This window comes from Misgurnus anguillicaudatus, chromosome 18 (genome assembly GCF_027580225.2).
Source record: "Misgurnus anguillicaudatus chromosome 18, ASM2758022v2, whole genome shotgun sequence".
NCBI lineage: Eukaryota > Metazoa > Chordata > Actinopteri > Cypriniformes > Cobitidae > Misgurnus > Misgurnus anguillicaudatus.
This window is the reverse complement of record NC_073354.2, coordinates 29,749,741-29,771,507: the sequence shown is the minus strand read 5'-3', so window position 1 is coordinate 29,771,507 and position 21,767 is coordinate 29,749,741. Positions and strand designations below refer to the sequence as shown.

The following is a 21,767-nucleotide window of genomic DNA, read 5'->3' as shown; positions in this document are numbered from 1 at the left end:
CTGAAGTCGAAAGGGGGTAAAACACAGTATTAATATGGTGTTCCTAATAATCCTTTAGGTGAGTGTATACATACAATATATCAAATGAAAGAACAGACCCTCTGCTTTCAAACAAAAAATGTTTCATCCTATCCTTATTTGTTCTCTTTTTATCACCTCTCAAATATGGGTATAGGTTTCTTCAAAAAATACAAAATTTTGAGCAAAAAGCTGAGATAATTGCATTTTTTTTTAAGGACTTTTGATAGAGATCAGATTCAGAGCGATGATCAAAACATACAGAGAGTTTTTACTTTTTGGCCTTAGTGCTTCCGGGTTTTATAAGTTTAGTAAGAGCGCCACCTGGTGGATAACAGCGGAAATACAGATTGCCGTAAAAACTCGTCATTGGCAGGCACGTGTTTTCTCTTAATTGAATCGGCAAGTACTTGAACCCATGTACCGATCTGATACCATTTACCTGTCGACATGTCTCATATGCCATGCTGCAGTTTCGATGGGTGGCACAAGTATTAAAAAGAGTAACTTAATATACATTTAAAGAAGCGTCACCCCAGAGAACACAATGGTACACAAGGCAAGGACAGAGAAGGATGAGACCCTCTCTATTACTCAAGTCTAATTTCTTATTTCACTACATTGTGGCTGCATTTAATGTTTTTAAAGGACCTTTTTTGTGCTTTTGTATTTAAAAACTGAAATGCCTTTTATTTAACAAAGTTGTTTCTGGACTTTTGCATTTTAAAGAGAATATTTTCTTATAGTATTCATATATAATATGTTTCAAATTCCTTATATAAACCTTTATATTTGTTTATGTTTTATTAAGGGATAAATCTGAGGCACACTATAAAATAATTAATAAAATAATTATATTAACTCACACAGGGCTGATGTAAAAGTTAAAAAGTAAACAGATTATTTACCTAAAATCTAAGATAAAAATCTAAGCCATCATCATCCTTGGAGAAGGAGAAATCTGCATTTATATTTGTTTTAGGTGTTTTATGCTTAAAACTCTTATTAGAATTATTATGTATAAACACTACTGAATATTACAAAGTGAATATCTATTAAAAAGCAATATTAATTAAAACTTAAGGAGATTTATTGTCTAGGAGAACATTTAAAATCTTATTTTCCTTGGAAAATAAGTTTACATTTTTTTATTAAAACGTATTAGTTACTTCAGCATATGAATATGACACCAACTGTGTTGGTTTGAATTTTTTTTTTTTTAAATGGGTCCTTTGGCCCTAAATTTTAATCAAGCCAGTCTAACCTCGCCAGACACAAATGTGCTAATAGAAAAGGAGCACATGAGACTTACGACAAAAAAGAAGCCAATGCTCATCATCTTGGCGGTACGTTTCACACTGTGATTGGCCAATCCACGCCGTTCAATCAGCTGCTGGGAAATGACATCGCCCACTCCCACCAGTGAACCTGAAAGAGATGAAGTAAAGGTAAGGATGCCAGTCGGGCATCTGCTTGCTCCAACTGCCCGGCGTGAATGGCAAGCGTTCAGCTAACCGCTTCGTTGCACATTTACGAATTGCAATTAAAATGCAACTAAAACTGTTAGCAAAGACTTAAACTAAGAATGAGGAATCCTTAGCCATCCAGTTTCCCTAAAGCGACCTTTAAATGTCACATTGTAAATTTCACAGTGCATCCAGAGCCCCTCGTGAACACCAGGAGAGGGGCAGCTCTTTCCAAACATAAGGGACACAGCTGTTATCCTGTTAAACATGATTAGCAAGACAAGCCATTAAAGTTTAGAGTCAAACAAGACTCTAAAACAGTGTTTTTTTAATTATTTTGTCTCATGTACACCTGCGGCCCATCTGTAAAGTGCAAGTACCCTTATCACCAAACCAGACAGTGATAACAAAGAATCACTAAACAGCATTATTAAGTCATCATTTTTGTTTATCTAAATCATTGCTAAATCTTAGCAGGTAACCTGCTTACTAAATGTCACCAAAACCTGATTATCAAGTACCAATCAATGGCCTATGGCTTTTCCTTTTCCTTGTTTCTGACCAAGTGCCCAATTGAATCATCACCTGTCTGTCAACACCCCAAAGTTTGAAAGTGTGTGTTTGTGTGCGTCTGTCTATTTAGCACTGAAGCGATGAATGAACCAAGGCCATTGGATATGAGTGATGGAGACCTCTGGATAGACTGTAGCCCATCATTTTGTCTCTTCCACACATACACACACGGTGTGCCAATCACATTGACGGAGCTGTTTTCTCCCAACTGTTGGAAATGTCACAGGTCTCCATTCTCTCCGCACATACACACTTCGATCGTCTGCAGTCAAAGCGCAGGGGCAGAGTCATGCATTATGCATGCGGGCATAAACAAAGAGCTCACCGGATATTGACATGTATTAGAAACCCAAAATGAATACAAACTCCAAGAAATAAAATCAATGTTTGTTTTCACTGTTCTTTATAGTATAGACAGTTTCAGCAGTAACAAAACTCCGCTAAGAATAAATAACAACAAAGTTCTTTAAACGTAGTTTATTTATATAACTAGCAAAAAACAACATCTAGACTACCTAGGAAACCAAAACATTTGTTATTTTCAACGAGGCATTTGTTCAATAGATCAGTTTAGCAACTAGTCAGACCATTAAAAAAACCAAATCGGAAGTAGAGTTCGGATCCAGACGTGTATCCAAATAGCCCCCCCCCCCCCACAGATTTAAACTTGCATTTCACTTATGATCATCACAGCTCAATGTGTAGATGTTCAATGTACACATTTACATATGCATATGGCAGACACTTTCATTCAAAGTGACTTACAGTGCCATTCAAGCTATATTTTTAAATCAGCATCCGTGATCTCTGGGATCGAACCCATGACCTTTGCATTACTAACACAATGCACTAACAAGTGAGCGACAAGAAAGACACAGCTGGAATCCAAGTAAAACTCCTAAAGGGACACTACACTTTTTTTAAAAAATCTGCTCATTTTCCTGCTCCCCTAGATTTAAACATTTGATTTTTACCGTTTTGGAATCCATTTAGCCGATCTCCGGTTCTGGTGCTACCACTTTTAGCATAGCTTAGCATAATTAATTGAATCTGATTAGACCATTAGCATTGCGATAAAAAATAACCAGAGTTTCTATATTTTTCCTATTTAAAACTTGACTCTTCTGTAGTTACATCGTGTACAAAGATCGACGGAAAATTAAAAGTTGCGATTTTCTGGGCAGATATGGCTAGTAACTATACTCTCATTCTGGCGTAATAATCAAGGACTTTGCTGCTGTAACATGGCTGCAGCAGCCGTAGTGATATTATGCACTGCCCGAGAATAGTCCCCTTAGTATCTTTCGATAGCAGGGTACTGTGTAATATCATTGCGCCTCATGCAGCCATGTTATGGCAGCAAAGTCCTTGATTATAACACCAGAATGAGAGTATAGTTCCTAGCCATATCTGCCTAGAAAATCACAACCTTTAATTTTTTGTCGGTCTTAGTACACGATGTAACTAAAGAAGAGTCAAGTTTTAAAGAAGAAGAAAAATATCGAAACTCTTTGGTTATTTTTAAGCATGATGCTAATGGTCTAATCAGATTCAATGGATTATGCTAAGCTATGCTAAAAGTGGTAGCGCCAGACCCAGAGATCAGCTGAATGGATTCCAAAACTGTAAAAATTGAATGTTTAACTCAAGGGGAGCTGGAAAATAAGCATATTTTCAAAAAAGTGTGTCCCTTTAAAGGAACAGTTCATCAAAATAAGCATTCTGTCATCATATACAGCAAAATATACAAGCTGTATATACACTGAGCATGAAGAGCTTTCTTAACTTGCTGTTCATCACACTGCTCTATGTTAATACCAGCCTCAACAGTAACTTTTGCTAGCCTAGTGCAATGTAACCTCAATCGGGTGGATCTACTTTTGATAAGTGAGGTCATTGCCCAAAACAAATAGCAAACCGCTTTCAGTTGGCGGGCTGGAAAAAGCATCTATTGTGCACAGCATGCCCTGGCAAGAGCTAAGTTTGTGATGATATCCCCGCGAGAGAGAACGATGCTGGGAACTCTGGTTTCTCTCCAGCAGGTTGTCAACGGGCACAGCAGGGTAAATCCTAACCTAATTTGTGTCACACTTTCAATCAACCCCACACAAACACAGCAGGATGCAATGCAAGACTCTCCGATCGTTTTTTATAAACTACAACTTATGAGCGCTGGCACCGCAGTCTACGGCAAACACTGTTGTGGTGACTCAGTGTGATATGACTAAGAGGACTGACTGCACCAGCAGTGGGTTTGTGAGACTAACACTGCTTATAGATTAACTTTTTCTTCATAATTACCACAGAATTCACAGAAAACCTGGCTTTTGAAACAAGGCCACTAAGGACGATATGCACAAAAGTTTGTAAAGAAAGTTACAGTTAAATAAAAACACCACAGTTTTTCAATATTTTACGTTCTTACCTCAACTTAGACTAATTAATACATACCTATCTTTTTTCAATGCGTGCACTTAATCTTTGGTATGGTGGCACAAAATAAAACGTGGCGATATTTTAAGCAGATAAAAAATGAGAACTATATTTTTTGGAGGAAGAGCACCTAGTTTGCACCACTTCGACCTAATATTGATGAAAGTTTGAACGAGAGGAGGAGTAGTCAAAAGTGATGATACTGCGTGCCGAGGTCGAAGTGCTGGAAATTAAGTGGTCTTCCGTCGTACAACATAGCTCAGATTTTTTATCCGCTTTAAAAAATCGCCACATTTAACCTTGTGCCACCACACATACTTGTCTAACTACTTATGTAACAGTCTTTAAATAGGGAAAACATGGAAGTGTTTGGTGGCGTCTAAATTCATCCCTGTTTGGATCCTAAGGAATGAATGGGGCTAGGCTAAATGCTAACACATTCAGGACGCGCTGTACAAAGATCAAGTGCGCACATTGAAAAAAGACAGGCATGTATCAATCCGTCCAAGTTGAGGCCAGAACATAGTAAAATATCGAAAAACGGTGGTGCTGTCCCTCAAGTAAGAAGACAAAATGCATTCAACAAAGCTGTAAAAATAATTAAAGGTAACTGTATCAGTTTATTTTAACATGACATAAGTGTGAAGTATGAAGATTTATATCACCTGAAAGATGAAAAAATAAACTTTTCATTGATTATATGGTTTGTTGGGATATAGAACAATATTTGGCCAAGATACAACTTTGAAAATCTGGAATCTGATGGTGCCTTTAAAATTGTACAAATGAAGTCCTTAAAGGAACAGTCTACTCATTTTCAATATTAAAATATGTTATTACCTTAACTAAGAATTGTTGATACATCCCTCTATCATCTGTGTGCGTGCACGTAAGCGCTGGAGCGCGCTGCGATGCTTCGTCAGCATTTAGCTTAGCCCCATTCATTCAATGGTACCATTTAGAGATCAAGTTAGAAGTGACCAAACACATCAACGTTTTTCCTATTTAAGACGAGTAGTTATACGAGCAAGTTTGGTGGTACGCTTTTCTAAGCGGATTTAAAAGAGGAGCTACATTTTATGGCGTAATAGCACTTTTGGGAGTACTTCGACTCGGCGCAGTAACACCCTCCCTCTCCCATTATGAGAGGGAGAAGGGGAGCGGACTTTTCAGACGAGTCGAAGTACTCCCAAACGTGCCATTACGCCATAAAATATAGTTCCTCTTTTAAATCCGCTTAGAAAAGCGCTACGTTTTATTTTGTACCACCAAACTTGCTCGTATAACTACTCGTCTTAAATAGGAAAAACGTTGATGTGTTTGGCCACTTCTAACTTTATCTCTAAATGGTACCATTGAATGAATGGGGCTAAGCTAAATGCTATCGAAGCTTCGCAGCGCGCTCCAGCGCTTACGTGCACGCACACAGATGATAGAGGGATGTATCAACAATTCTTAGTTAAGGTAATAACATATTTTAATATTGAAAATGAGTAGACTATTCCTTTAACAACACATATTACTAATGATAAATAATTTTTTAAATTATACAGTAGTAAACTTACCAAATATCTTCATGAAACATGATCTTTAATTAATATCCTAAAAAAAAATCTATAATTTTGACCCATACAATGTATTGCTGGCTATTGCTACAAATATACCCGTGCTGATGGGTATGAGTGGTTTTGTGGTCCCAGAGGTCACAACTGTTATCATTAATATATAAATATTTTTAGTGATTCAGTTGTTTATTGGAAGCAGATCCATTCCAGGCTTATTTTCCCGATTCAATGTTAGATAGAAAATGATATTAAAAATGAGAAAATATCAAAGCGCTACTACAACATCAGTCATCACATCTGTTATCAGCCTGGCATTGGTATAATTTAGGCAGTTATTTGTACTTTTATTGGTCTATATTTGATGTTTATTTTATTTTTTCACATAAATCATACATTTAAAATGCTATATTTAGCCAAACTTGTATCCATTACATCCATACTCCCTTATTATTCTTACATTTTCTTATACACCCTGACTGACCAAACTGTAAGATAGTTAAAATTTTGTACTGTGGCCAAATCCAGAACCACTGGAGCTGTACACATAAAAAATATGCAAGTGCTTTTAAATTTAGAGGACAGCTGCTTCATCGCATTTGCTCAAATATCATGGTTTACAAAGGACAATTTGCTCTAACAGCGAGGCATCGTAGCCCCTTTTAAGTGACCTAACCTTTTCAAAAAATGTCAAGAAAAGACTAATAATCCAGTATAGCAGACTGTAAGAGCCAGGAACCTTTGCTATGCTTTTACTGGGTCATCTTATCAAAACAGGACCGGCTAATTGATTATAGTAGACAGAAGGAAGGAAATCTGAGGGCCACGGTGGAGTGAGATGAAAATAAACACTTGTGTTTTTGCTTCAACTTGACATTAGTGAGCCAAGGCACTAAAAAGTCAACTTTTAAGAGATTCAAAATCGGAAATAAATGTAAAAAAGCTGCACCCTTTAAAAATGTCATAATATTACCATTTAGGCGCATATACTTATACATTTGGTACCAATATGAGCTACGTCATATCATTTGAGGTATTAATATGCACTCTTTAGGCACAAGTGTGTACTTTTTGAAAGAGTACGACCCTAGGGACACCTTTTGTACATTTCATTGAAAGTGAACATACACTCACCTAAAGGATTATTAGGAACACCATACTAATACTGTGTTTGACCCCCTTTCGCCTTCAGAACTGCCTTAACTCTATGTGGCATTGATTCAACAAGGTGCTGAAAGCATTCTTTAGAAATGTTGGCCCATATTGATAGGATAGCATCTTGCAGTTGATGAAGATTTGTGGGATGCACATCCAGGGCACGAAGCTCCTGTTCCACCACATCCCAAAGATGCTCTATTGGGTTGAGATCTGGTTACTGTGGGGGGCATTTTAGTACAGTGAACTCACTGTCATGTTCAAGAAATCAATTTGAAATGATCTGAGCTTTGTGACATTTTGCATTATCCTGCTGGAAGTAGCCATCAGAGGATGGGTACATGGTGGTCATAAAGGGATGGACATGGTCAGAAACAATGCTCAGGTAAGCTGTGGCATTTAAACAATGCTCAATTGGCACTAAGGGGCCTAAAGTGTGCCAAGAAAACATCCCCCACATCATTATAATACCACCAGCAGCCTGCACAGTGGTAACAAGGCATGGTGGATCCATGTTCTCATTCTGTTTATGCAAAATTCTGACTCTACCATCTGAATGTCTCAACAGAAATTGAGACTCATCAGACCAGGCAACATTTTTTCAGTCTTCAACTGTCCAATTTTGATGAGCTCGTGCAAATTGTAGCCTCTTTTTCCTGTTTGTAGTGGAGATGAGTGGTACCGGTGGGGTCTTCTGCTGTTTTAGCCCATCCAGCCTCAAGGTTGTGCGTGTTGTAGCTTTACAAATGCTTTGCTGCATACCTCGGTTGTAACGAGTGGTTATTTCAGTCAAGTTGCTCTTCTATCAGCTTGAATCAATCAGCCCATTCTCCTCTGACCTCTAGCATCAACAAGGCATTTTCACCCACAAGACTGCCGCATACTGGATGTTTTTCCCTGTTCACACCATTCTTTGTGTTTTAGAAATGGTTTAAATCAGCTTTCTTTCCCATTCTGACATTCAGTTAGGAGTTCAGGGGATTGTCTTGACCAGGACCACACCCCTAAATGCATTGAAGCAACTGCCATGTGATTGGTTGATTAGATAATTGCATTAATAAGAAATTAAACAGGTGTTCCTAATAATCCTTTACGTGAGTGTATAGGATCCATTTCTATTTGCTTTTATATGGTCCCAAAACCATACAATAAAAATGTATGACAAGTAAACAAAACTCAGCAAAGGGATAAAAAGCAAGCAAAGACTGTGACCCCATCCAATAAATAAACCATAAACATAGTAGATTGTCATTTCCGGATGCCAACTAAAACTCAATTTACCACACGCTCAGGTGCAATCTGCCCAGCATTTCGTGCCAACAGCATGGCACTCGTCTATGCTAAACGCATCCCGTAAGCTCACTTGCGGTTCTTCAAGAAATATGCTGATGTCAGGAAAACACTTCCAACCATCTGTCCTTGAAGGAGCGCCTCTGGGGAAGAGCAGGCCTGATTGACGCATCTTGTGCTTAGTGAAATTATCTGTGATCAATTTGGCAAGGATCTGTCTAAAGCCAGCGTGTTCTCCACTGGGACCAGCAGCGGGCTACAGCAAGCCTTGGCTTTTAGCTGATGAGACTGTTGTGACATGGCTTACCCGAGTAAACACGTTCAAGCCCCATTCATTCAGATTTGCCCTCTTGGAATGACATTGATTTTTTTAAAGAGTTTCTACATTTAGCACGGATTATGGGGTTAATGCGTCGCTAATGACTTGAAAAAGGAAATGTAGTGGCTTCATCCCTTCCATTTATTTATTCATTCGCTTATTAATCTCTTCCTCTTCACATCTGTAGCTGTTATAAATAAACCCATTCATCACTTCAAGCGAGTGCAACGGTTGAAAGGTGAAGCATTTCATTTTTGCAACACTAGCAACACGAAATAGAGTTGCAAAAATAATGAAAGGTGTTCCAGACGCTCCCTTCCCACCTTCCATTGGTCAGTCAATATGACAACCCCACCCCAAACATACGTCACTGGTGGCTTATTCATAACTGTCTTTATAAAATAAAATGGAATATGAATAAGGTACACCAGGAGTCTCCAACCTTTTTGGGCTGCCACAATGGATAAGACAATCTGGAGGGCTACATTTTTAAACACTCAAAACTTTTTTTATTTGTTAATATGTTTTATTATTGTTTAAAATGATAATAAATATAATATAATACATAAATGAAGTCAAACGGATATTAAAAATATGTAATAAATAAATATATAAATTGAGGGTATTAATAGAAGTGCTTTGGCGGGCACTCATAGACTCCGTGCGGGAAACCTGGTGCCCGTGGGCACCATGTTGGGGACGGCTGGTATACACATTTTAGACTCTCCAAAGTTTGCTATCTTACCTGAGAATGACAAGTTTTATTGCATTTGATTTCTGAAGGTAAGATCTTTTCATCTGCGAATAAGTGAACCCCGGACCTTAGAGAACATCTAGTATTTAATTTTGAAATGACCCTGCGTTCCTGTCTTTACAAGCATCTTGCTGTCTAATATTAAACCTGGATCCACAGAGAAGATGTTTCTATAAATATTCAAGTCCTCCTTCTGATGTGGAAAACAAAAGCGGTGAATCATAGATCACGTCTGTAATCTCGATTATATAAAGTTGCATCCTAAAATGCCTGGCCGATGGTGATTTTGAGCTTTAATGTCAAGTTGTCAATGCCTGTTTAGCTCCAATTAATCACACAAAATGTTAAATGCTCTTTTACGTGTAAGTTGTTTCAAGTAAAGCATCTGCTAAATGAATGATGTGAATGTAAATTATAATACACCCAAATAACTTGCCTGAACATGCTTATTGACTTACACTAAAGCTCCTTTAGGGAAGTCACGACACTAGGCGGCCATGTTTGCAATGTTATTTCAGTCATGCAAGACTAAAGCCCTATCTACTTGAATGGGAAAATACATTTATCTCTAAAATCACAAGCTAAATATTAAACAACATATTTATGACCTATTTAGGAATATTTTCAGGCGCTACGTAATATCATTGCGCCTGTCGCAGCCATGTTACGGCAGCAAAGTACTTAATTATACACCAGAAAGTCGCAACTTGTACACGATGTAACTACAGAAGAGTCAAGTTTTAAATAGGAAAAATATTGAAACTCTTTGCTTATTTTTTTGCGCGATGCTAATGGTCTAATCAGATTCAATGGATTATGCTAAGCTATGCTAAAAGTGGTTCGCCAGACCCATAGATCGGCTGAATGGATTCCAAAACGGTAAAAATCAAATGTTTAACTCTAGGGGAGCTGGAAAATGTGCATATTTTCAAAAAAAGTGGAGTGTCCCTTTAAGCTCAAATAGGACTAAAAACCTTTTTTCAAGGTCGTTTCAGCTACTGCACATGTGCACAGATTGTCAAACACCTTATGTGACTCTGTAGAGCAGCTCGACAGAGTTTTGTCATTCTTTATCAACTGATGATTGGTTCTTTTAACTGGAAGGCGGGACTTCTGTCGCCAGAGCAACCATATTGAGCATTGCACTGACTCCTATGATTCTGGCTAGAGGGGATACAGCTACAGTCAAATCTAGCGAGATGTTGGGTTTAGGGTTAGGTTTGTGGTAAGATCAGGATGAAAAACAGCGGTTCTGGCTAAATAGGATACAGATACGGCCTAAATCCCGTAAAATGTTGGGTTTGGGGTAGGATTCGGATTAAAACAGTGCTCATCCACCGCCGTCGGTATATGAATGAGTGAGTGAATGGGTGAATGTGAGGCAAATTGTAAAGCGCTTTGGATGCCCATTGGTCTATGAAAGCGCTATATAAATGCAGTCCATCCATTTACCATTCATCCGGTGAGATTTCACAAGATTTTGATCGCAGCTGTATCCCTTCTAGCCAAAACTGTCCCATATTCATAGTAATAGCAGTGCTCAATCTTGTTATATCCTTATATATAATCCCATTTGGGTAACACTTTACTTGAAGGTGTGTTCATAAGACTGACACAACACCTTCATAATCATGACATGACATGACACGTGTAAGGAAGGACATTTTTTGCACGTTTATGACAACTGTCATAAAGTGTCATTTCTTTAATCATGTAATTTTTAATGCCAAGATGACATTGTTTGAGATGTCTTTGACATAAACCAATACATCATAACTTGTCATGACAACTTGACATTACCAAGACAACATAACTGGCCACTTTTTACCAGTAATGCAAATTAAATTTTTAATTAAAATATCATTAAGTGTTAATACTCTGTCAAATAGTTTTATAACACCGTCATGAATATTCTTCAGTTCAGTTCAGTTCAGTTAATAATGTTTCCTCCAATTAAATCAATCATTCAATAATAATAATAACACTAATTTAAATTGATAAAATACAATTTTATTGCATTTAGAGACAGATTCGTATCAGTCCATATCACTGGATAACAGTTATTTAAATTAATAATAAAGTGTTTTGTTAGATTTTTCTTCTATATCTGAAAATTTCAGAAACCCCTGTGTGAGGAAGAACAAGTTCGTTGTCAGTTTTTTATGTATTGTCCACATACATACATAAAGTTAAGTATAATCTTTTGACGTGTCTGTTGCATTTTGTTAAGGTATTTACAATTATTTGACATAGTATTAACACTTAATGATATTTAAATGTAATGTAATGTTAACTCGTACAGCTAGGTAGGTTCTAATTATTCTGCTATGTCATGTTTATGACAGATTTATGACACGTAATGGTGTATTGGTTTATGTCAAGTTGTCATAACAAAGACATTTCAAACAATGTCATGTTTGCATTAAAAATGACACAATTGAACAAATGACACTTAATGACAGTTGTCATAAAATCTCCTTCATGTTCATGACCCGTGTTACCTATCTTTGTTAACACTAAAGTCTTCCATCCACTTATTGTTCAGAGAAATACGAGTTAAAAGTCAAATATTACACTTGGAGAAAAGAAAACACTAAAACGTAAAAAAAATCACACACTTCATCTTTAAATTCTGTGAATTAATTAAACTTAGCTTGTTCCTAATGACATGCCAACTTGTACGTACATGCAGTACTTCTCAAAACAAGCAAGTCAATAGCTTGGATTTAATTCCCTCTATTAAAAAGTCATTAAAGGTCTGAATCATAGACTGTATGCTACAGTATGTTTCCATAATACAAATAGTACTCTTATTTATCGGAAAAGACATGATATTGACCCTTTAATTCAAACATCATGGTCATATGTATTCGAACATCAAAGAAATCTTTAAGAGAAACACCTTGCCAACACATTGGACTTCAGCCATTAATATGACAAGCTGCTTATATTCTGTTTTGTGCTGCCATCTCCTGGCAGAACGTGTAATTGCACAAACATTTTGAATATTTGTGACATGAGTTGCTATCATATTATTATTTCACATAAAAATATCTAAATGTCTTAGATGCAACTTAACTTTCACGTTTCACTATGATTTACAGTTTAGGTGTTACGTTAATAACATGCTATTTAAAATAACACTTTAAAAATAGACTTTCCCACATGATTTATATTTCAACTATGTTGAACCTGCAGTGACAAAGTTCAAGCAAACAAGCAAAAGACAGCAGATGAGTGTTTCTGATCTATTATTGACGCACACAAACAATACTGCTTTTTTGAAGTGTGATACTGCTTACAGGAAAGGTAAATATTTACTCATTGACCTGTGGGATAGAGTTGACCTAAAGGAAAATTGGAACATCAACCACAGGCCAAAGAAAGCAAAAAAATTTATTGGAAAATTAATGGAGGATAGTTTACAGCAAACAGTAATAGGTGGAAGTCATAAGAAAAGATGCAGAGATTACCAGCAGTTACAATCTGCACTGTCCATGGATATCTGCCCATCAGAGCCTGGTAAGATCGCCACAGTCCAGCCATGTGACAAATACTAAAAAAGTAGCAGACACTGGAATTAATTAAATGTAAAACTTTTAATTATAAACTTAAAATACTAAATAATCATCATGTGTAAGTTGCTTTAGACAAAGACTTCTGCTAAATTAACAAATATAAATGTGAACTTTATGAAAAACATATTAAATTAAATTTTTATGTCAAATCTAAACCTTTATATATCACACAAGAAACACCCAAAATAACCCCTCCCACCAACCCATTGAACTCAAGTTAGTTCAGAGCTCTATATCACTGCAAAAGGTCAGAATCCAATGTTTCTCAATCAGGAGCCATTAGGGGGCCCCAATGTGATTTATAACAAATAAACATCTGCATGTATCTGTATTATCTATAGTTATGTCATACAAATACTGTTGTGTCATCTAAGGTGTAAGTAAACCAGCTTAATAGACAACTACTGTGTTAGCAGAAGTGACTTCAAGCTGCATACTGAGGGTCTCGCGCTCTTGCCCTAATCAAGGACACATGAAGTGCGCGTGTCAGAAATTACGATACATTTTTCAGGTTTTACACAGCTGGTAATGTATATTTCTGTCGCTTACAATATTTGCTGTAGAAAAACTCCCCTTGACAAATTGGTTACTGTGTTATCGACTCCACTTTTATCTTTAATAAAATTAATTCACATGACTAACCCCTACTGTCAACGCGCCACAAATTTTCCTTCATTATATTCTATACATAAGTTAGATGTGGATACTACGCTTATTGTTGGCTTCTTAGACAAATGTTATTTTTCCCAATTTGTAATTGGCTTTGGATAAAAGCATCTGCTAATTAAATAAACTAATGTAAATGTCTACTTTTTAAAAAACATACAGTTCTAACTTAACAAATTTGGGAGCTGTGTTCCTACCTTGTCACGTTGTGATACAGTGAATATCAAAATGTTTGCTTTGCTCAAATCAAGCGGAAAACTGCTTGCAAAGAGACCAAAGTAGAAACAGAAGAGCAAGTGACTTTGTAAGTAAAATTTAAGCACAACTTATTCAGTACTGTTCATATCAGGACAGCCTGATGATAACTGCGTAAAGCCATTCATTTTACCTCAAAGTAAAACCTAAACGTGTGCAGCGTGACGTCAGACAACAAGATAATTTATGTTTCAAAATAAAAGTCCCAAGAGAACGCGAATTTTACTTTATTGCAGCGTGTGTGTGATACTTTGTTTTGCAGAAGCAGCATAACGTGAACATTGTTTTTTGTTTGTGGTGGCGGCATTTTTTATAGAATATTTTTATTTTTATAAAGTAGTTAAAGACTTTTGTCCATTTCATGCTAAAATAAATCTTTAAATTATTGTACAAACAGACATAATTAGGCACAAGATCTTTTATTGGGTTTTTAAACACACACAAAAAATATTCAACATAACTTGAATGGCTGTCAGCACTGAAGATCAAACTGAATTTTTTGTAAACAAAAACCAGGATAATCATAAACAAACAACCAAATTAATACAGTACACATTTCTGTAGTGGGAGAAAAAAAATTGATGTTTGAAATTATACAGTACATTTTCTGATATCGGATTATGCTTCATTAAATAAAATAATACATAACCAAGCCATAACCATTAACCATTGTAGACAAAAATAAAGGACACAGACACAAAAACAAATTACATAGAGGGTCCCGAGACAAAAATGTATATTTCAAGATTACATTTTGCAAAATGGGACAAAATATATAAATCCACTGTCAATTAAATTCCACTGAATTAATGTGCAACACTCTTTTTCTTTTTGGGTGGGGGGTGTAAGTGTAATTAAATACTTAACTAAGTGCTCACATAACTAAGTGCATCACAGCTTGCTATACGTGCATATTGGCACAGCAGCTATACTCAGACTTAATGCAACAAAACTACTGAAAAATAAATATACATTATATACACTTTCAAATTCAAGTATATAACCCACAAAATGGCTGCAACAAAGCATAACCTGTTACCCTGATTTTCTTCCCCTCTGTGGTACTATAATGAATTATTTATTTATCATTTGGACTTCATTTTCTAAGTCTAAGTCCCATATCAATATGTATTTTTTCAACATATACACAAAAACTACAAAATAAAAGATTTTTCATTGGCACTAATCAGCTGTTTAAGCTAATATACCAAATCAATAAAAATATACAGTAAAACAAACAGTAGATGTGTTGTTTATGAGTAGTTGCAGTCAGAGAAAACTGCAGTAAACAGCATTTGCTAGTAACATTATGCACATATTTGACAAAGCAGCACCAATACTGCATCAGGCTAAAATTAAGCAGAAATGCTCTGTTTTCTGAAATATTTTTTCACAAAATAATTACATGGTTTGACAGATTTAGTCAAACAATGCAAATGCACATGTATATACTATATACATACTATTTGACAAATAGTACAAGACACTGGCAGAAAAAAGTACAAATGCTATAACTAAAACTGCACCCTTTGAAAAGGTACTAATATGTACCTTTAAGATACTAATATGCACTCTTTAGGTACAAAGGTGTACCTTTTTTAAAGGATGCTGCCCCAGTGATAGCTTTTGTACCATTTGTTGTATATGTCATGTCATTTCCAACACCAATGAAGAAATGCTGGAGAGCCTTTTCAGCATTATGCCTCAAATTCTCAAAATGATGAAATCTAAACCAATGAGGTTATCACTGTAATTTAACACTAGCATTGCTCTTCAGTCTTGTGGCACTTTGAAGAAAGCTTGGATTTCTGACCGTCGAAATTAGGCTAAGGCATATACTTATGGGTCCACAGTTAGATGAGTGTTTAAAATGTTCCCTTCTCTGATACATGCAGATATACGGTCGCTCGATGAGTTTAGTAGTCCATTCCATCATCACTTTCATACCAATCTGAAGGAGCATCAGTCCCAAAATACCGGTCCCCAAAATTACCTGGAATGCAATAGCTTTGTATTAGCATACATTGTATTGTCTCTTGGACCCTGCTGTAACACAAATTTAAACTTGGAATTAAAGTTGTACAATTTGGACAAACATTATAAAAAATGAGTTCAAAATATTTTAATTCTGCACTTATTCTAGGCTACTAATTAGTGTTGCCTCACGATTAGTCTCGATTAATCATTTGCAGAATAAAAGTTTTTGTTTACATAATATATATGTGTGTGTACTGTGTATAATAATTATATTATATAAATACACACACATAAATGTATAATTTTATTATTTATATAATAAATATTTATATTTATTTATACCTAATATAGATTATATATAAATATAAACATGTATATAAACACATGCAAATGTTTCTTAATTATATACATGCATATGTGTATGTGTATTTATACATAATTATTATACACAGTACACCCACATATATTATGTAAACAAAAACTTTTATTCTGCAAACAATTAGTCGTGACTAATCGTGAGACAGCACTACTACTAATCAAACAAATCTGTGACATTGACCTTGTTCACACCTTTGTACAAAATCTCTGACTTGCTTTGAATGAAAGCACACAAACATTTTATGAAACATTCTTAAATGTGACCCTGGAAAACCAGCCATAAATGTTTTGAAATTAAGACTTGATCTTGCAAAAAAAATCGAAATAGAGAAAATCACCTTTAAAGTTGTCCAAATGAAGTCCTTTGCAACACATATTACTAATGATTAATACATTTTTTATATATTTAAGGTAGGAAATGAACAAAATATCTTTAACATCCTGATTATTTTGGCATAACAAAAAGATAATTTTGACCCATAAAATGTATTTTTGGCTATTGCAACAAATATCCCCGTGCAACTTATGACTGGTTTTGTGGTCAAGGGCCACAAATCACATTGATCATCTCATTATCTAATTAAAGGTGACATAGAATGATTGAACGGGATATTTATCCTTGTTCTGTGATGTGACATGTAGACAAAACATTTTTTGTTTGGGTCTGTAATGCTTTAGAAGCTTCCTAAAAACCTCTCTCAGATAGCTCTATTAGGGAGGGGGATTTTAAACAAGTGGTTTTGCACCTATTTGGCTCCCCCTACTGGCTTAACTTGCTATATCATTACTGATTGGCTGACTTTGCTGCCACTCAAAAAATGTAGCCAATTATTTTAAAGTGGAGGGGCAGTTAGATGCCTGTGATGTCATAAGCATCAGTTTTTCAGATTGGGCTGTTTTCTGGCTGACATTTCTAAAAGAGGAATTTCTATGAGACTGAGATGTTTAGAATGTCTAGCACTTTTTGTAAGTTTGTGAATGCGGGTAGACTACCATTATTCAACAAAGACAAGGTAAAAATGGTTTTTCATTCTCTGTCCCCTTTAAAGGGACTGGTCTCCCGGACAGAGCTTATCCTAGTCCAGACTAACATGCATGTTTGTGCTGCCCATTACTGCACACCAGTAATGTTTTTTGTAAGTCATGTTTGTAAAAACGACTTAAATGTCCTAATATTACTAAAGCCTAATGCTGGATTAATTTAAACCCTGTCCGGTAAACCATCCCAAATAGCGTGGTGGACGTCTTACCGATTCCTGGAATGATGTGAAACTCATCGCTGACTTTTTTATCCACAGCGGTGGTGATGATGCGAACCTTGGGAAAGGCGTAGGCCACCGAATGGACACCCATCTCTGCCATGAGCAAAGACAGCAGGAAGATCTTGTCCTCCTGGACATCGTGATCCTATACCAGAAGAAATATCATTAATTTAGCATTTCAATTTCAAAAAGAATGTACATAAATGAGAAAATAATCATGACCATCATTTGGGCCATTGCAACTTACAAGTAAGACTCTGACCGCCATGAGTGCTGCTGCCCCTGTTGACACTGTGCTGTCCATCAATATGACATAGTCCTCGGTTATGTCCTTGGGCAGACGTAGGTAATGAAGCTGAGAAAGAAAATGACACCATAAGACCGATTAGACCAACAGAGACTTTTACAGATGCCATTAGACACCACATTGAACTCTACAGTACGAAATGCAAAACATCTACAGGCATTTGACAGATGTTTTGGGAAAACTTTTGTGGCGAGCCAACAGCAAAGTATGCAAGAAATGCTAAGAATGGAGAAAATAAAGTTTTGCTGGAATATATAAATACAAAACCTGTATTAAAGGGGCCATGGCACAAGACTTTTTTAAGATGTCAAATAAATATTTGGTGTCCCCAGAGCACATATGTGAAGATTTAGCTCAAAATACCATATAAATAATTTATAATAGCATGTTAAAATTGCCACTTTGTAGGTGTGTGCAAAAATTTGCCGTTTTGGGTGATGAAATTCTAGGTTAATAGAAGCACTGGGGACCCAATCATTGCACTTAAACATGGCCCCTTTAAAATAACTTATTGTAATGAATGCTTGTGTTTAACCTTTAATTTATTTTCTGCTTAACATAGCTAAGTAAAGATCTGTCTAAAAACTTTATGTTCCATGCACCAAATGTTTCCGGCAGCTAGAGGGAGCTGTACACCATACGTTTACCTTTAAAAATGAACCTGTACAATAAAATACAAAAGAACAGAGCTTTCCATCAAACAGTAAATATTACGATGCATGCTATATGTCAACTAAAAACAAGCTAAGATGCCAATCTGACCAACATCAGCAGTGAAACGGACCATTAGCTGAAAAACAGGCTGAGTAAATCAAACACACCATCCAGACAACCAAGGCTGAGAACGCAAGGACAGAATAACATGACATTCTGATCACAAATTGTTTATAGATGTGTCTGAATGCCAGCAGCTGGATGGGTGGAGAAATGGTGATACCTCGGGCTCTCCCGTGTCGTGATTGGTCTGGATGAGGATCTTTCCTAGTCGAATGTCCTTACAAACTGCCATCAAGGCCTGCTCCATGGTCTCTCCTGCCCGCAGAATGGACACACCAGTGATCTATTCAGGGTCACATATATAATATTTTTAATAATGACTGTAAAGTCATGTCAAATACTGAAACCATTGTGAAATCAATAACTGAAGTTGTGCAAGCAACCAAACACAAAAATTAACTTGATTTTTATATTTTCAAAACATGTAAATAGTGCCAGGCCATAAAAATAATGGCACACTCAAGGGGGGGGGTCGCACACCGGACGCGCAGCTCAGCGCCGAGTCACGTCTAGGACAACTCGGAGGTATCGTACACCGGAAGCGCACATCAAATAGAGCAAGCTTATTCAGATAGCATCTACTTCAAAATGCAAAATATACGTTAGCAGCCAATGTTAATCGCTAACGATTTGGGACAAATATGATGTTGTTTAAAGTTAAACTATGTGATTGGCGCTCTGTGGCGCGACAGGGATTTGAGCAACTTCCTGAGTCGTAAGGGGGTCGCACAATGGACGCCCAGCTCAGCGCCGCACCGTTCTTAAAAAACTAAAACAAACACATTGTTTTCTATGAGTATGCGCACACCGGCGCCGACTGGTGGTGCCTGTCCGTGGTGCCCAGTTACGCCTCAGGAAGTTGCTTAAATCCCTGTTGCGCCACACACATAGTTTAACATTAAATAACATCATATTTGTCTGAAATCATTAGCGATTAAAATTGGCTGCTAACGTATATTTTGCATTTTGAAGTAGACACTATCTGACTAAGCTCGCGCTATTTAATGTGCACTTCCGGTGTACAATACCTCAGAGTTGTCGTAGACACGACTCGACGCTGAGCTGCGCGCCCGGTGTGCGACAACCTTTAGTGCGGCATAAAAAGCATGCGTTCCTGCGGATTACAGCACTGGGTAAGCAGCTCCAAAGTTTATGGGATTAATTCCAGGGTACACACATATAGGTTAAATCTATAGTTTGGTTAAATATATCGCTTTGTAATGTAAATATAATGTAAATATAAAAACAAACCCTTTTCCCGCTCAGCCTTTTTCCTTCATACACAGATCCTTGTGGCGTTTCAACAGACACTGGCTGAAAGACAACAAACCGGGACAAGAATCAGAGTGATACAAAAAAATACATAAAAACAGATTTGCTTCGTTACACGTCATAAAATCTTAATTTGCCCTCGACATTGCACTACATGAAACTCATACAGTATGTATTGCTATATTATGGAGGCCAATATCCAGAGCTCGTAACCCTGGGAGTAAAAGTTTGTGACCAGTCATTAATGGTGGTCCGCTCACCTTCAGGGGCAGGAAGGACAGGGCGTGTTCAATAAGCAGCCTCATTAATCTCTTGGAATAGAAAATAAATTCATCACGACTGGTTTCTTTATTCCTGGAGGCAGAGGAACAAAGTTAGTTGTACAGAAAAGAAACAATGTGCGTTTTGGAGGAGGGCACACTATTGTAAACAGTGACCACAGGTCAGACAGGTGAGATAAAGAGAGGAAACAATTATTAGTTTAATTGCCCGACCACATATGATACAGTACTTATAAATACAATTCAAGCTTCAGCTGGCTTGCTCAAGAATAATTGCCAATTCATCATTTAGCTCACAAACCAAAGACGAGTAAACAACATGTCGTCTTATATAATGTGTCTTCGTGCATAGCAGACTTCAAAACCCCTTCTAAATAATTAGATTGTCTATAACAAAATAAAATCCTTTTAGGCATTAAAATAAACACATTTTTGTAACTGGGCATTCGGTTAAAACTTTAAAGGGGCTAAAATGCAGGCAAGTGGGTAAAATGATCCTGCCCAGCGTAGACGCCACCCCAAACGTATATGAATTTCAGCTGAAACAAACATATAATTTCACGTCAAAAAGCCATCATGTTATCTTCTTATATGGGGATCAACACGGCAAAGATACAATAAGCACATAAACCCATTATTAAAGTAATCCACATGACACCAGTGGGTTAATATATGTCTTCTAAAGCAGATACGTTATTTAGCGATCGATAAACCCCATGAAAGCATAAAGATAAATTAAAAAGTGAAGGCATAACATAAAAATAGCATCTTGTGACAAAACATGTATATATAGTAATGAAACACAAGAACCAGTAAATTAAATAATACTGACATGTTTGCTCCCATATGAGAAGGTAACATGTTTGCATTTTTATATTAAATTATGTAAATCATGCTAGAAATTTAAATTTAAAAAGGGGTTATTAACAGGAGTGGTATACAGTCAGGTACAATACACTTGTTATAAAGAGACATCTAGTGTAACCTGAAGCATCTTGTCAACTTCACAGCAATGAAAATTGAACCTGTGTTTGAACCTACAACCTTTCAGTTAACTACAAAACACCAATTTTATTCTTTATAATAGTCAAACAGTCACACAATTTTAGTGAGATAATACCTGATAATTGTGTGCATCCCTCTAACTTGTGGGGTGCTCTCCATAACACTCAGGGTCTTGGGTAGAGGCTGACCCTGATGAGCGGATGCCAGGGCAGATCTATGTGGCACACGGGTTTAACATTTAAACATTCCTTGTCGCATAAGTTGCACAAAAGTAATTAAGACCAAGCAACACACCAAACAGGAAAAAAGACAAATACAGATTTGACTTTTTTCCGGTACGAATGGGTTAAAGGTGCAGTGTGTAAATTTTAGCGGCATCTAGTGGTAAGGTTGCGAATTACAACCAACGGCTCAGTCCACTGCTCACCTCTCGTTTTTG

At 36.6% G+C, this 21,767-nt stretch overlaps 2 protein-coding genes across 4 annotated transcripts in view; both read right to left on the bottom strand.

Annotated features, from left to right (window-relative positions):
* The window catches only part of mpv17 (mitochondrial inner membrane protein MPV17), a 30,658-nt gene extending 16,439 nt beyond the window's left edge, over positions 1-14,219 (bottom strand). The window contains exons 1-3 of one of the 2 annotated variants that reach the window (XM_055185596.2): positions 14,012-14,219; positions 13,044-13,126; positions 1,331-1,446 (exon numbers count right to left, since the gene is read on the bottom strand). In XM_055185596.2, coding sequence (XP_055041571.1) covers positions 1,331-1,446; positions 13,044-13,116 — 189 coding nt within the window. In that variant the 5' untranslated portion in view covers positions 13,117-13,126; positions 14,012-14,219. The remainder of the gene's footprint in view (positions 1-1,330; positions 1,447-13,043; positions 13,127-14,011) is intronic. The other variant, XM_055185595.2, reaches the window with a different exon arrangement.
* Positions 14,220-14,472: 253 nt separating this feature from the next.
* The window catches only part of LOC129429081 (uridine-cytidine kinase-like 1), a 33,661-nt gene continuing 26,366 nt past the window's right edge, over positions 14,473-21,767 (bottom strand). For both annotated transcript variants that reach the window (XM_055185561.2, XM_055185560.2), the window contains exons 9-15: positions 21,444-21,542; positions 20,303-20,396; positions 20,022-20,084; positions 18,931-19,053; positions 17,934-18,041; positions 17,675-17,831; positions 14,473-16,062 (exon numbers count right to left, since the gene is read on the bottom strand). In XM_055185561.2, coding sequence (XP_055041536.2) covers positions 15,986-16,062; positions 17,675-17,831; positions 17,934-18,041; positions 18,931-19,053; positions 20,022-20,084; positions 20,303-20,396; positions 21,444-21,542 — 721 coding nt within the window. In that variant the 3' untranslated portion in view covers positions 14,473-15,985. The remainder of the gene's footprint in view (positions 16,063-17,674; positions 17,832-17,933; positions 18,042-18,930; positions 19,054-20,021; positions 20,085-20,302; positions 20,397-21,443; positions 21,543-21,767) is intronic.